Raw genomic sequence first — 15,670 nt, forward strand, 5'->3', positions numbered from 1 at the left:
ATAGATCGAAATTAAATATAAAATTAGTCAAGCTCAACTCGCAAGCGGAAAATCTTTTTTACATGGGTTAAAATAATAACACAAACTTTCAGTAGGTTAATCTACATTTTCTAAAGCTTTAGCGAAAATCGACAATTTGTTTTACTTACAACGTTTTTAGTTTACTCATTTTGCTGAATGCGTTTTGAGGTATGTACTGGATCAGATTGTCATGTAGTTTTCTGTAAAAAACACACACCTTGTTTATTACGTGAACTCCAGTCTAGGAGAAGCAAAGAACATTTCTTCAATAGACTGTTATAAACAAAGTAAAAGGACTTACAGCTCGACAAGTTCTTCCAAGTGGATAAGGCTGGTTGGAAATTCGCTGATAAAGTTGTACTCCAGACTTCTGTACGTAAATATTGTGGGAATTAAACGAGGTAAAACTAACATTAAAAGTAACAGGAAAGCGAAATAGTTGCCACCCACATAAAGAAGGCAAAGCATTTAATGTTTAGGTTTTCGGTTCTTTGGAAAACGAATTGAACCAGAGTCATGTCCACAACGTTAATATGTTTTCATGGCCAATTACCAAACTAACCGCTCGAGCTGTTGAGAAACGTGTCATCTGTATACAAAACGAGAAGGGCGAACATAATTTGAATGAGAAAAGCGCAACGTGTTTTACGGCAACTTGCATTTTGCTAAACAAACGTGTGTGTTCGACGTATCGCAAAATTGTAGCAGCACACAAACAGGAATAACCTCGTACGAACTGCAGCCATCACGATGCTTCTTGGCTTTTCTGAACGATAGTTATACTATTATGGTCAATTGTGCAGTGTATTACTGCGGCAATTTAGCTTAAAATCTAAGCAGTGGTCCTTGACATCTGCTGCACTTTTACCACTCTAGTACGTGAGCTGTAACTCGATCTTAGGCGCATTTTTTGTAATAAAAGTACAAACATATACGGTCTTCATACAAGATGTTTTTTAAAACATCCGATCAACATATAAATGTTACATAGGATTTGAAGAAAGTGTTGTTTTTTAATCTAACAAACCCTTTAACTTATTGCTTCTTGTAGACAAAGCGTAGCTTGAGATGTATATTGTTGTGTGCGTTACGAATCAGGTTAATTTGATTAAACATTTTCTTTGCAACGTGGAGGTACGCAGTGGTGGTAATAAAAGACTGGGTGGCGCGCGGCGAGTTTGACAACTACTCCTCGAAAGTAAACAGTCGTAAACGCAGCCAAAAAGCAAAAGTGTGCATAAAATATGTCCAAAATACCGCGGCAAAGAACACAAGCCGTGTGCGCATTTCACGAACTTAGCGGGACCGCAAAGCCACTTGTACGAGCACCGCAAAAACAGCAACAAACAACGAGGCAATGCTTGACAGATGAGATGACGACTTTGGAAGCGACGGCTCCCCGTTTTCCCGCATTTGCCACGACCGGGTTTGCGACAAAACAAATCTTCGAAGGGGTGTGGGAAAAATAAAACCACAAGGGACGTTATTGGAAAACGGAGCATTCGAGCAGACAAGTGGATTTGAGCGGTTTGAGAGAAGAACAGGATATTCACGTGGCTTAGGCGAAAAGCGGTAAGCCTCTGCAAAAGACTATATTTTTCGACTTCTTACATTTTAAAGAGAAAATACCGTTAAAAACGGTCAATAACGCCTTTTTGAAAAAAAGATGTTGAAGCGATTTTTGAACTGCGTATTAATCACAAAAAGCTCCTTTGGTAACTATAATTCTGGTAATTAGAGGTGCTATGAGGAGTTATTTTAAGTTAATATTTTGCCTTGTATAGCACCAGGTTATAAATGCAGGTCTATAAAATTAAATTTAAACCAATAAAACATACACACATATGTGGGCTTAACAACTGTTCTAGCCCTTCTAAAGCTGCTTTTTGGACAACGATTATGGCTATCAATAGTACACCAAAAGCTATCGCAGACTAACCGAATCTGTCAATCAATGATGATGCATGCTTGAGGTCGTGAGTTTGAACCTCAGGGAGTTTGAGATGGCTTTCGATGTAACATTTAAACCAATTTCGTATTATGTTCAAAATTAGAAAAAAAACATGAAATCTAAATTTGGACCGGCCGATTTTGAAGTGGCCAAGTAAGGTGGCCTAAGTGGACCGCCCGCAGGCTCGGCCGGGCCAAGGACCAGCGGGCGCCCTTCGGAGAGACCCCCCTGAGCCTGCCGGGCCCTTCCCACAAGTTAGGAGCGCCTTTATGGGAACCAGCGTGCGCAAAAATAATAAGGCAGTCAAGCGCGACATCAAAGGAATATGGCAGCGGTGCTATGCCAGTGACGAATGTTTGTCGTTTTTCTTGCTTTCAGGGCGCGTCAGAAGGAGATTAAAAATTCCGCGCCCGCGCCAAGGTGGCGAATTTGCCATAAAACAACAAGTCGGGCCCCCATATAGTAATTGTTAGGCACATTCCTGTATAAAGTTGATTTAAATTTTCCGTTGTTTTTAAATAACAAACAAGGGACAGGTAAGTCTTTGAGAAACAGTGCAGTCCTTATTTCCATATAGTAAAAAAAAATAAAGTTGTGTACCCGAATTTGACTTGAATGCAAACTTCAGCACGTGTTAAATTTATTTAAACATATCGTATTTTTCATTAAACAGCACCTTAAACATAAAACAGAGTGGTTCAAATGAAAGGTGTATTCTTCGTAGTGTTTATTTTTTGATTAAACAGGTCAAGTGCTAAATAAAGTCATTAAAATACAAAATCACTTCTCATTAAAATGAATAAAAACCTTTATTTTCATTTAAACCAGAGTGCCAGGCACTCCTAATCAATTTGACCTACTTTGATTATTTTAAATACCACGTCAAGTTCAACCTAAGAGGAATCGTTTGACGTAAACCCTGAACAAGGTGAACGAACGTTCCAATATTCACTTAGTTTGTTTCAAAAAACGTTTATTTCACACTATACCCACGTTTTAAAGTACTATCTCAAGTTTAAGGCGGATAATAAGATCAACTTACAAGATATTCAAATTAGAAAGTCCGGCGAATCCCAGCTCACCCACCGAAGATATATGGTTTTCGCGAAGAATTCTAAAAAAGTTAAAAGGATTTACATTAATCTGATTGCATTAAGTTTCAATGTGAATAACAAGGTTAAATAGTATGATAAAATCGACACCATCTTAACGAAGACGTTTCGTTACGTATACTTATTATTATTTTAAAACAGTTAGATTTATACTGTGATGCATCCTCTTTGTGATAAGAATTGCCTTCCAAATCTTGCGAGTGAAATTTAATGCATCGCAGCGAATTTTTACCGACCATGATACACTCAAGATGATGTCGATCTACTTGACGTATTTGGTCTTATTTTTCAATATTAAGCTTCTTGCCGTGCAATACGTACCCTTGTATACAGCTATTTAAACAAAGTTAACAATCTTACAATATGTCAATATACTTTTATGTTAGTGCTGATAAAACAGTAACAAATCTCCTGGTTGTTATCAATGTAAAATAAATATATTTACAATATATATCTAATGAGTTAGGAATAAATATAATGAAGCTAAATGCGTTGTTTGATAACTGATGTTGTTTACAAAAAAGTAATGAAATAGTAAGCAAATAGACAAAAACTTTTCTGTTTTTTATTGGATTGAAAAAAAAAGGAAACCTGTAATTATGTTCTTACAAAACACATGACACGTTTCCATTGTGATTAAACAATAATTAAAAGGTATGTCGAACTTATACGCATAACTTACAAAACACGGAGATTTCGTAATCTCTGGAATGCTCCATCCGGAATATCTTCAATGCTGTTTACGGCCAAATCACTGCAAAGAAAATAACAATATTTTTTGACACGAAATTTATACATAATAAAAAGCGGTCTTGATTAAATCCTTATATGTTAATGGTTTTCTAAAATTACATAGAAAAAAAGATGTTTCTATGTGTTCCTGTAAAAGCATATATGTGGCCTAATTTTTCAGATTTGAATATCATACTACTGTTGTCGAAAAACTTTGATTAGTTGCATTTTTTCCAATCGAGGTAGAAATTTTGTTAATCCAATCGTGATTCGAAATTTGGAAATACAAACGATAAATATTACAGTTAACAACTTTTCGTTATTTTCCAAAGGGTCTAAACTCTAAAAGGGTGCACCTAGTGATCTTGTAAAACTTTGACAAACACAAAAAGTACACTTTTGTAGTTTGTAGCGTGAACTAATGCGCCAGTTGCTTATCTACAAACGCAACACACCCGTTACTCGAACGAGTTATATACAATTAAGAGACTTGAATACCCATAGTACTCACATTGTCTCCAAGTTACTTGTGTCCATAAGAGCTTTGGTTGGCACCTGCCTTATCCGATTGTCGTCCAACTTGAGGCTGATGAGGTTCTTTAATCCGTAAAAGGTACCGTACTCCAGATTGTTCATGTAATTTGCTCCCAGGTTTCTGCCAAAAACAAACAATGGAGGAAGAGATTAGTACCGCAATAAAGATCTAGGTAGTGTTACTCCGATGAACAAAGACAGATATCAGGTTCACGTCGTTTTTTGTAGATGCTTGTCACAGGGCGGCCATAGTCACCTCAAAATGAGGCTCCAGTGTTGCAAACAAGTCACTTGAGTCCCAGTCAAGTCATTTGAAAAATAACTCAATTCTAAGTCAATTTGTTTGCAAAACTAACAAGTCAAGTCCCAGTTCAAGTCATCGGTTGCCCAAGTCAAGTACCGGTCAAGCCATAGTGAGAGCAAGTCATTTTCAAGTCATGTCATTGGCATATAAGTAAACAGTTAAACTATTACAATTGGTAAACTCGTCCAAAACAAGCAAAAAATGACAAACGTAATATACAGCAATAAAAGTGTTCAATGTGCAAAACTTGAGATAAACTTTAATAAAAAAAATTAATTTAATCTCAAGTTATGACAAAATGACTTAAAGTCCAAGTCTAGTCATTTGTCCAAAATACTTAAGTCAAGTCAAGTAATTTGAAAACAGTGACCTAAGTGCACGTAGTCGTAAGTCAAGTCAATGACTTAAGTCATTACAACAATGTAAGGCTCTGTGCAGTTACCAATCATCGAATTTAAATACAGTTTTTGGAAAAAACAAATCTTTTTTGGTCAGAATGAGGACCCAGATTATTTATTCGCGTGTACTGAAACGAAACCTCTATCAATAAAATGTGATCGGCCGCAAATGACCCTCGCGCGTGCTGAATACGTTGTTATTAGATATTCCAGTTCAGTGGCAGGTGCTTTGGGAATCGCCTTACTCGCCGTGATTCAATTTGGCCGCATTGTGTCCTTGCGATAAATCGCTGCAAATTCGATAAGGCACGAGTTTGTTTACACCGATATGCCCGCGACCCGCCTATAGGAAGGACTGGGGTTTGTTTCCATTTAAGGTAAAATTGGATTAGAGTCGTGCAACTACAAAGGGGAAAGAGTCATTATTTATGTGTTTGATATTGAAAACAAAAACAATAGTTTGTAACTGCTATGTTGAAAACGATTAAAAACTATAGTTTGTAACTGCTATGTTGAAAACGATTAAAGAGTGATTCGAAACGTTCAAAATGCCACCTACTTGTGTATGGGCTTTGATATTCTTACTACTACAACCACCAACCATTATGCTCCAAAGTTTGCAATTTATTTTCGCTTTTTAATATTGATCGTTACATCAAAGCGAACTTTTTCCTGGATTGAACATTGCTGTTTTGATAGGTTTCGGTATAGTTGGTAAATAAAAACAGTTCAGGAATACGGTCGAAAGGCTAAATATGAGAAAACATTTTGTTTCAGTGTTGTGTTTAAAGTACAGAATGTGAATTGTAAAGCTAAAATTATAAAGGTGATTTGATTAATTAGTTAATTTTTTTTCGTTAGAAATTTTTTTCTTAGTCTGCTGCCTTGAATTTTTGTCTTGCCTAGCAAATTGATAATTTGGCCGAATCAAACCACTATGTTGCGATTCTACATTCAAAAGTAAAACTTTCAATATTATTAGGTTGTCAACTATAGATGGAACAGTAAACTTCTTAATGTTAATGCAAATTTTGTGCTTATAACCTTGACACATTACCTTTGAACGTTTAAATTAATCTATTATACTTTGAGCGTGGTAGTCATGTAACTTGTTATCGGATCGGATCGCGATAGTTTTTGTCCAAAACATCGGGAATCGGTATCGGAATAAAATGTCAAGTACCTCCTACTTATATGAGGTGTTGGAATGCATGACAAGCTAAAAAGGTTAGACATAAAATCGTGTATTGTTCAAGTAAAAAGTAATTAATTTCCAAGAAATGTTTCAATCGTTGTTTCTAAAATTGAACCCGCGTGATTATACGCGACAGATGCGCGCGTATTCTTCACTTAACGTTATAGTGACTCTACCAGTGTTGTAACCAATCATTTCGAAATGACTTAAGTCCCAGACGAGTCATTTGAAGAATAACTTAAGCCCAAGTCAATTCTTTTGCGCAAATAACAAGTTAAGTCCAAGTCATCGGTTGTCCAAGTCAAATCCCAGTCAAGTTATTAGGAGAGCAAGACAATTTTAATATACTGTTAAACTATTAAAATTGGTAAACTCGTCCTAAGCAACAGTTTAACTAAAAAAACACAAACGCAATATACAGCAATTAAAAAAGTGTTTAATGTGCAAAAGATAAATTTTAATGAAAAACACTTAAATTAATCCCAAGTTATTTGACAAAATGACTCAAGTCCAAGTCAAGTCATTTGTCCAGAAGACTTAAGTCCAGTCATTTTAGTCAAAAGACTTAAGTCAAGTCAAGTCATTTGAAAACAGTGACTCAAGTGCAATTAAGTCAAGTCAATGACTTATTACAACACTGGTGACTGCGATGCTACCATACTTACAGCGATCGTAGGTTGGTGGCTTCTACGAAGAGCTGCGGTTCAATGTTTTCGAGGCGGTTGGTGTGAAGCGTTCTGTGGAGCAGAAGTATAAGATTTGCAAAGAATCGTGGGGCGTTAAAAGCTTTTGAATCACAGGGGGTGAGCCAGTAGAAATGCGAACCCTGACCCTGGAGGTCGAATGCTTGACCGCATGGGATAAGCCATCTCTCCGGCAGAAAGATTTTGTGATGTTGGCGTGAATATGGTTCTCTGCTTTGTTTACAAGTAGTTTTGTATTTCGGAAAGATTTAAAATAAGGAATGAACTGCGTTAGGTTTATACTGCTATACTGTATACATTAACCAACGCACATTTTATTCATAAGAGTTGATAAACGGCCTAGAAAAAAATAACCTCAACGAAAAATAATTATTATTTAATCACAATCACAGACCGTGGTCAAATAAAGGAAATCCAGCAGCTTTAAAACAATTTTTCTAAGCCAGGTTCTCGGCTAACCAAATACTACAAAAGCAATAAAGTTTTGTTGACCCATTTATCTAAACGGATTTTAATAAAGCGAGCAAAACATAAGAATTCAGCAAAAAATACGGCAAGTTACTTTTCCAAACACCAAATCACACTTCAACGTAATTTTATCATAATTATTTTTCGCGTATCGTTTATACCAAGTTTTTAACCGAATCGAACAAGTAGAGAACACTTTTGCGATTTAAACAAGAACACTTTTGCCTTACGATATACCTTAGCGTATTTAAATTTGTGATCCCTCTTTATCCTTGTACTCCCTCAATAAGTCCGAATTAATAGGAAAGAAAAAGCTTTAACCCTTCTGAACCGCGAGCAGGTTCAAAGATGCTTAGAGCCTTTGCGGTGGTTTTACGGCCTAAACCGGTTTACGGTTCAACGTTTTATGACCGTGAAACGAGCTCGCGGTCGCATAAACTTTATTGATGACATCATAAAAAACGCGCTGGTCAAAAAGGGCGCGAAGCCACACGTGGCGCCAACACAGACGAAGCTTGACGGGCAGGGCACCAGTCGAAGTGTTTGTGCTTTTTGCAATTAAAACGTTTAAACAATTTCTTGTGTGTTTTTCTTTTGTGAACATGTTGCAAAGTTTAGGGAATACGTCACAGCCTGAATTTCATTCAAACTTTTTTATATCCCTACAACAAGCCATTCCAGTAACTGCATTGTTTCGTACTGTAAATGAGAATGATTTGCTAAACTGTTTACTGATTTGTGCTCGCTTTATGATTTATCGATGTTAATACGCCAAAACTTTGCTTTCATTAATAATATTCGAGAACATGGTAAAACAAATACCATATTGCGCTAGGAAATAAGAATCTCGCAGCATTTCGAGTGAAATGTACCAGTCTTTCAACATATATCTGTCGCTTCTTATTGGGTGGTGCCATCTATCTTTTATCTCTCGACTCTCGTGAGTATTTTTCTTCGGCCGTGTAACTTAAATTATCGCGCGATAAAAAAAGGTTTCTGCGAAAAAAAGTCGAAGCGTTTGAGCACCGGCAGCTCGACGGCGTTCGGTCGATCAATATTGCTGGCAAAGAAAACAGCGGCTTTGTTTCGGAAAGTCGCCGAAACAACAACGCGCCTGCGTCATTTCATTTCCACAAAAACAGACGACCCCGTAGCTTTGGGGGTGTTGAGACGTGCACGCCCCTCTTCCCCCTACACAGGCGCTATGGCATGCTCTTGTTGTTTCAGCACGCGGCTAAATCGGGATAAGACGAAGTAATATGCACCAGCAGGGAACGGCTGAGCCCAGCATCTATTCTTCTCCATTTTCTGGCTGTTTTTTCGGAAGGTAAGAAGGGTTGGAACCGCTCGAAAGTGAGCAACGTGTTTATATAGCAGAAAACTTGTTTGTTTTTTCCATGAAAACAAACCGGGTGGCCATTCGCCTTTATAGAATTTAAAATTGCCTTGCTTTATTCCTGAAGAATTGCGTAAATGGGTAATTATCCTCGATTACATCATTACACCATTGCAAGATAACAAGAAGGTTTAGCTCGGGAAAGTTTAGTCAAAAATAAAAATAGCCTCTTTCGATATGGCCTTGATATAAAGCGGCGCGCCCTATAGAAAATAATCAAGGTTCACGAACGGCCAACACAGAACGGCAAGCCACTTTCCAAGCGCAAAACGAACGCGATTTGGTCAGGCGGCATATGTTTATGGCAAATACTGGGGGAAAGCGACAGAAAGCACACATGGGCGGCTGTTACGCACATCCGTCAACGCCATTCGCGTCATATTCGTAACCGAGGCCAAAGACTGAGATAAGAGAGAAATATAGAAGGGCGGATTGTAATGATCTAAAGCGGAAAGTGACTTTGCTTCCGCGCGGTTTCGCACAAGTGAAGATATAAGACCGCGTCAATCAGGTGAACATATCGCAAGAGGGAAGTGAAAAAACATTTATCGCACACATCATCATTGAAAACTAAGTTTTTATCAGTGTACAGAAATTTATTAATACACAAAGGCTTATCAAGTGGATTCATATCTTAATTCGAGTGGGCACAATTTTTTTTTTTGAAACAGAAATAGCATCAGTGTAAATTAAACATCATCACTAAAAACTTTGAAGTAACGCACAATATTAGCTCCTACCGCGACAATTAAGATGGTAACACCACTACATTGTCAAGGCATCATGTGCTCTTTACCGTATGACCGCAAGTAATAGAATGCTTACACAATTAAATATGTCATAAAGGACTCATCAAAATGCGCTTTGGCAAACTCACTGTTAATCTTAATATTTGTCACCGGCAAGATTGCCCGCAACAAAACGAATGGGCGCAAGGCAATTTCCGCATTCCCGGAAAAACGGCGTCCTGAGTATAAGCGCCCCCTTCGCAAATGTGTGTGGTCCCCGGCACGATATTGGGGTCGAATTCGACGGGGTTCTTTGAAAACCGACACCTGGGGCCGACGGGCGGGGTGCCCTTTTACCCACGACTCGCGCGCATAAGTCGCTCCCCCGATTGTTGCTTTTGCGTGAACCTGGCGAAGCCGCATAGTGGCACATTAACACTTTCGCCCGAAAACTTGGCGCTCGCTTCAACCGCAAAACTATATTGCTTACGAAAGGGGCACTTGCGCCTAAAAGCCCGCGCCACGAACTGGTGAGGGCGTAAGTTGCGACCCGAGAGTTACCAACATTCCTTTCCGTTTAATTTGTTGTGAGCACTCTGCCATTTTCACTCATTTGGAAATCGAAATTCGCGGTTCCGTATTTCGATAATAAGCCGCTCCAAACCAAACCGCGAGCAAAACGAACGTTTGTAAGATTTACAATTAAAATAAAATGTGGTCCAAAATGGTTGGAGGTTGCAGTAAGGCGTAGTAAGAATATCAAAGCCCATACAGAAGTAGGTATCATTTTGAACGTTTGGATTAACGCTTTAATCATTTTCAACACCATGTAAAATCTGTTTAACCGAAAGCCCTCGAAGCAGAAGATCGCAATCTGAAAACAAGCAATCGATTAGGCAAATTTCGTCGGCGGCCAAGACAACTGGAAACGCGTTATGGCTACACAGCACGAAATCAAAACAAGCAGGCCGAACATCAAAGTGGGACGCCATGCTTGCTTGTCCGACTGGCCACCGCTTGTTGAACGAAAAATAGCCGCTAGCCCCGTGTTTAGGGGTCGCTGCGAAACGCGATATCACCCCACACCGGCCAGCAGCGCCCTTCGCGCTTATAAGAGCCCAGGCAAGTCGCGCAAGAGGCGCTGTCACAAAGCCGCTAACCCAATTAGGCAGCCGATAAGATAGCGGCAGGTGAGTTATACAGCAGGGCTGTTGTATGCGGAAGCGTCGGCCCGGGAATGTAGCGCTTATCTGGCCGCAAAGACAGCGACAAGACGCCGCCGCCGCCGCTGCTCGATCAATGTAGAAGGTCCCTGACAGGTTCGATCATTCACTCTTGACGTCGGCGACGGAGGTTTGTGTTCCGAGGGCTTCGCGGAACGCGACTCGTTACCCTCCGCTGGGCACAACGCGTGCCGAGAAGCGACCCCAGAAAAATCGGGTGAAAATTAATTTATATAAACCAGTGGTTGCATTGGTTTTGTTATATTGGATATTACCGTGACCCTTGAATATCGAACTCAATTCCTGATCAGTAACAGCAGAATAATAGTCTAGCAAATCTAGTAATTCAGGTCTGACACTTTATATACATGTGGACAGTTTTTTTATGTATATTTCACCAATGAAGGAGTTATCGGTATTTCTGTCTTGAATAACTAGCTTTGCCAGTCAATTCTGCTGACAAACCGGTGGTTTGTAACCGTTTTCCAATCCCCTTTTTGTAATTGCCCCGTGCCTTGCGCCCAACCAGATACAATAAACAATTGGGGCATAACAAACAACTAGATTTCAAGCGTGATAAAACTTTATAAATTGACAGACAATAGTCTTTTTTAACATTTAGCCTATTCTGCCTAACAGTAGCCTTAATGTGATTAAAAATATGTTAATCCAAAGTAAGACAAATTGGTTGTAAACAATAGGAAATCAAGTTTAAAGTACCACAATCAAAATAAAACAGCAACCCCAGAGCCCGGAAATTCATAAATCACAAAACCATTTATAGTAAAGCACGTGCCCCATTGAGAATTGATTGACGACCTTTAGAACCACTGGTAACTGTCGATGTTGGAGGTGATATCAACGTAATAGAACTCTTCGGTAAATAACGATTTGTGTCTGGACCCGATGCAACAAAAATGTGTGTTTTTCTGCGTTGTCTGGTCGCTCTTTGAGTTGCAGGATACAAGCGAATACCGCGTTTTTACAAAGACCCCCGATATGAAACTACAAACAGAATGACGTTCCTTCAAGTTTTAATGCGATTATACTCTGCTATTAAATCGTAAAGCACTTAGTTTTTGACGCCTGCCAAATATGACGCTACACAGGTATGACGTACGATGCTACACACACCCGTTTAATTTACACAAATTATAACCCCTTAAGGGCTTAAAATTTGGCGTGTTGTTGTCGTATACATGTCCTAATGTCATGAACGTTTCAGTGAAACGGATCCAGAACGAGCGTGAACAAAACAAACGCACGAAAGAGTCGCCAACTTTGAGCCTCGCGCCAACATCAGTCCGAATTAAAAACTCACGAAAGATCAAAACTCCCCTCTAAACAGCGGCCTGCGGATCGGCGCGGAAACCAAAGGGCCGACCGTTGGAGGTATACGGTCACCAAAGTGCCGGCTCATATCGTGACAACTGTCCCCCGGCGACTTTGCCGAGCGTCGCTTTCTCCCGTGGCTCCGGGGAGCGCGACTTTATTAACCCCCGCCTTTAATGTTCCTGGACCGCGAGCACTTGGCGAGCCCGCGCGTTATTGCGCCCATATAGTTAACCAACGTGTTTGGTTGCCCTTTACTGGCCAAGCGTTCTTCGGCGTCAGTTTTCCCAAGCTTCAGGTAACCTGACGGCGAAGAGCGGTCAGAAGGTTGGTCAAGGGGTGACCAAATGCCGAAAACGCTCTTGGAAAACGCGATACTTTCACTGCCCACCCTATAGCGATGTGATTCTCAAACTGTATGCCGCGGCACATCATTGTATGTACCTCGAGAGATTCACAAGTGGAAATGGTTGTAATTTACAAAACTAACCTATTGAAATTTCAAACAGGCGTTAAGGCAAGCATGCAATAGTTGAATAAGCAACATTCATTAGATAACTAATAATGTAGCGTTATTAACCGTTTACCATGTCTTGTCGTAATCATGAAATTTGAAGGATCAATTTTTTTAAGCAACTTTCGTTAAAATTGTGTCCTGAATTTCCTTTAAATATGCCACTAGCGTAATAAGTTTGAACACCACTTCCCTGCTGTAATCATAAAGTTAAAATACCCCCCTCCCCCGGAAAAAAGCGGAAAAAGAACAGTTAGGCAACTTTAAACAGGCCTGAAACTCGCGATCGCCGATTTCGACTTTTGCGCATTTTTATGACAAATGACAAAAGAGGATAACTTACAGCGACTGAAGCTCGACCAGGCCTTGGAACGAGGTCGGGTGGAGAGTCGTCATGAAGTTGTTCGCCAGGTCCCTGGAGATGCAACAAAAGAGCTTCAACGTAACGTAATGGACACGACTGCCATGATGGCATAGATTGGTGAATGGGTATAACTCGTTTTCGTAAAACGGAACGAGTTTCGAGCAAGATTAGATTTAAGGTAGGCCTGTACTACTCAAAATAGTAAGAGGGGCGCGACTTAAGGTCCATGTAACCATCATAACGCGCATACAATTCAGTATAACCTATGAGATATGGCCTTAAAAAAAAAACATTTTTAAGGCATCAAAATATTATATCACACGGTGGGCAAAATTCAGCAGTTAAACTAAAAGTTATGCATGCCATAATATAAAGGAGTGTCTGTTGTATGACATTCTTAACGAGTTACCTACATGGCCATAACGGCCAAATCGCAGTTTTTAAGTAAGCAAGGCAGACAGTCAGTAAGAATGCCAAAATAGTCAATATCGATATACTGTAAAATGGTTGCGTTTCGAAACAATATTAATCCACATTATCCACATTGTCATGGTTTTACCAAAAAACTCATTAGGCATAGAGTCGTAGTAATTGTTAACTAAATAGATATTTTAGTAGTCTTATTAAAGGGTTCATTGGATCAATGTTTAGTGACACTAAAATCATAGGTTTTTTGATGTTTTTTAGGTATACTAAATGCTACTCGCGTATGACGAGTTTTGCGGAAGACACTTCAAAAAAAGGCATGTTGCCTGTATCAATCGCGCTCTGGAGGCAGTTATATAAGCTTGTTTATAATTTTATGCCGTCGCTTCATAAGCAGACAATCCCTTTATTGTCAACCCAGTTCCTCGTAAATTTCGCACATATAGTTTAGTGATAGGCGCCAGTCTGTGGCTATGCATACTTGCCTAGAAATGTCAATAACTGGCCGACGTTCCGCAAAAGCACGGCGGTACCTTGCGGTTTCTTATGCGGGCGTGGAAGCGTATTCGATCGGAAATAGCGAACTGATTGTAATCCGACGTGTACAGGATGGCGTGGCCAAACCGCGACGGGATTTGTACAAGCTTAGTAAGCAGGGAAAACACGATTTGCTTGCGTTTAATTGAAAAGCGGATTTTCAGGCCCGTGCATTTGTCAGAAGTGACCAAGTCGTCACGACTTATCCGGGATGACACTTCGATCGTGATTTAAAGTCGAAACTGAAAAATCTGTGACGGGCGAAAAAGCTGATCGGAGTTTACCAAGTTAGGAAATGGTACCGTGCAAAATGCAATTGACGCCACTCTGTGTGTAACAGAATACGTGTTAAATGCCATATGAAGCTTGTGTTGCCATTATCGTGACTGCTGGAAATTTTATTTTTGAAAAAAGGGTCAATCGTGATGGTCAAATAAGTATTTTCTTACAAAATCACAAAAGAAACTACTCTATAATATAGTGATTTAATCCCATGTAACTCCTTGTTTTTTTATCCTTAAACAGTCTGCAATTGCGGACATCTGTTTATCACGATCAAGGTGCACAACTTTTCAGCTATTGACAAACGCATAAACCGATTTGAAGGCGATACCTGATGTAATAGTAGCCGTATTCTCCCGATACTAGGTTGGTATCGGCCGCGATCCAATAACAAAATAATAAAACTATTTGGGCCATAAATATATTCAAAATCACCGGTTTCTCCCTTTAAAGGCAATTTAAAAATATATATATATATTAGGTTAACAAATATCGGTAACTAAACTTTGCCAACGCTAAAGCGATTTTTGCCTCAACCTGGATCCTAAAAAACGTGCTGTTTTTGAACGAACTGCTTTGCAATTATTAAGTCGGATAGGTGTTTCTCACGTTCACGATGAAAGCATTAAATTTACCAACGTTAAGAATTAAGTTTACCAACTCCAAATGTCAAGCGCTGTATCAAACCACTGTGTCCATCTTTCAATGCAGAACTATAACGACATGTGTTTTTAGCAGTCTGAACGTTCGGTTTTACAAGTCTTCAGCAACCTAAGCAAAGTTTTCCAAACAAACCACTTTTACTGCTAGTCGCTTATTGGCTAGCAAACAAAATATCATAAAAAAAATCTTAAATGCTTTATGTCACGCAGGCATTTGTTATCAGAAACGAAATAGCATTACTGAAATACTTAAACAGGATGCGGCAGGCATCAAGTACACAACTTTGTGCAAGGCAAACGACATGTTTGTATTACTATAAATTGCCATTAATCAACAAAGCAAAAATATAATGTGAAATTTAATTATCGTCGATGCTGCGACGGCAAATAAATTTGCCACATTGACAAGAGTTAAAATTGACGAACCTCAGTAAATTTAAAGAATGTGTAAATCAACAAATGCGATTTGGTGTTTATTTTAAAGTTAGAAGGTAACTACAATTTTGTTCAACTTAAATAACACATAGGATTTATTATTTTATATTTTCGTGTAACGCCTATATACGTGAGAAAGACCAACAAGTATGATGTGATCCTGCTTAGATTTCTCAAATAAGCAATTAGTTGATTGCGTTTGAACCACGTTGGGTATTTACTTTAGGAATTAAGATTTAAGCAAGATTCAGAAGTGTAAAGGTGAGGTTCTGTCATCTGTAAACGCGTCTCGATGTACCAAATGTTGTTTTATCTGCGTGACCTATACTAGATTATGAAACTATAGCTTCTG

General features: G+C 39.1%; 1 protein-coding gene across 1 annotated transcript in view; it reads right to left on the reverse strand.

The window, feature by feature from the left end:
• The window catches only part of LOC146140864 (uncharacterized), a 39,800-nt gene that overhangs the window by 6,176 nt on the left and 17,954 nt on the right, over nucleotides 1-15,670 (reverse strand). The window contains exons 4-10 of the mRNA XM_083391686.1: nucleotides 12,956-13,027; nucleotides 6,913-6,984; nucleotides 4,328-4,471; nucleotides 3,767-3,838; nucleotides 3,015-3,086; nucleotides 323-391; nucleotides 150-221 (exon numbers count right to left, since the gene is read on the reverse strand). Of these exons, the coding sequence (XP_083247812.1) occupies nucleotides 150-221; nucleotides 323-391; nucleotides 3,015-3,086; nucleotides 3,767-3,838; nucleotides 4,328-4,471; nucleotides 6,913-6,984; nucleotides 12,956-13,027 (573 nt within the window). The remainder of the gene's footprint in view (nucleotides 1-149; nucleotides 222-322; nucleotides 392-3,014; nucleotides 3,087-3,766; nucleotides 3,839-4,327; nucleotides 4,472-6,912; nucleotides 6,985-12,955; nucleotides 13,028-15,670) is intronic.

Source organism: Ascidiella aspersa, chromosome 6, assembly GCF_963924565.1.
Source record: "Ascidiella aspersa chromosome 6, kaAscAspe10.2, whole genome shotgun sequence".
NCBI classification, from domain to species: domain Eukaryota; kingdom Metazoa; phylum Chordata; class Ascidiacea; order Phlebobranchia; family Ascidiidae; genus Ascidiella; species Ascidiella aspersa.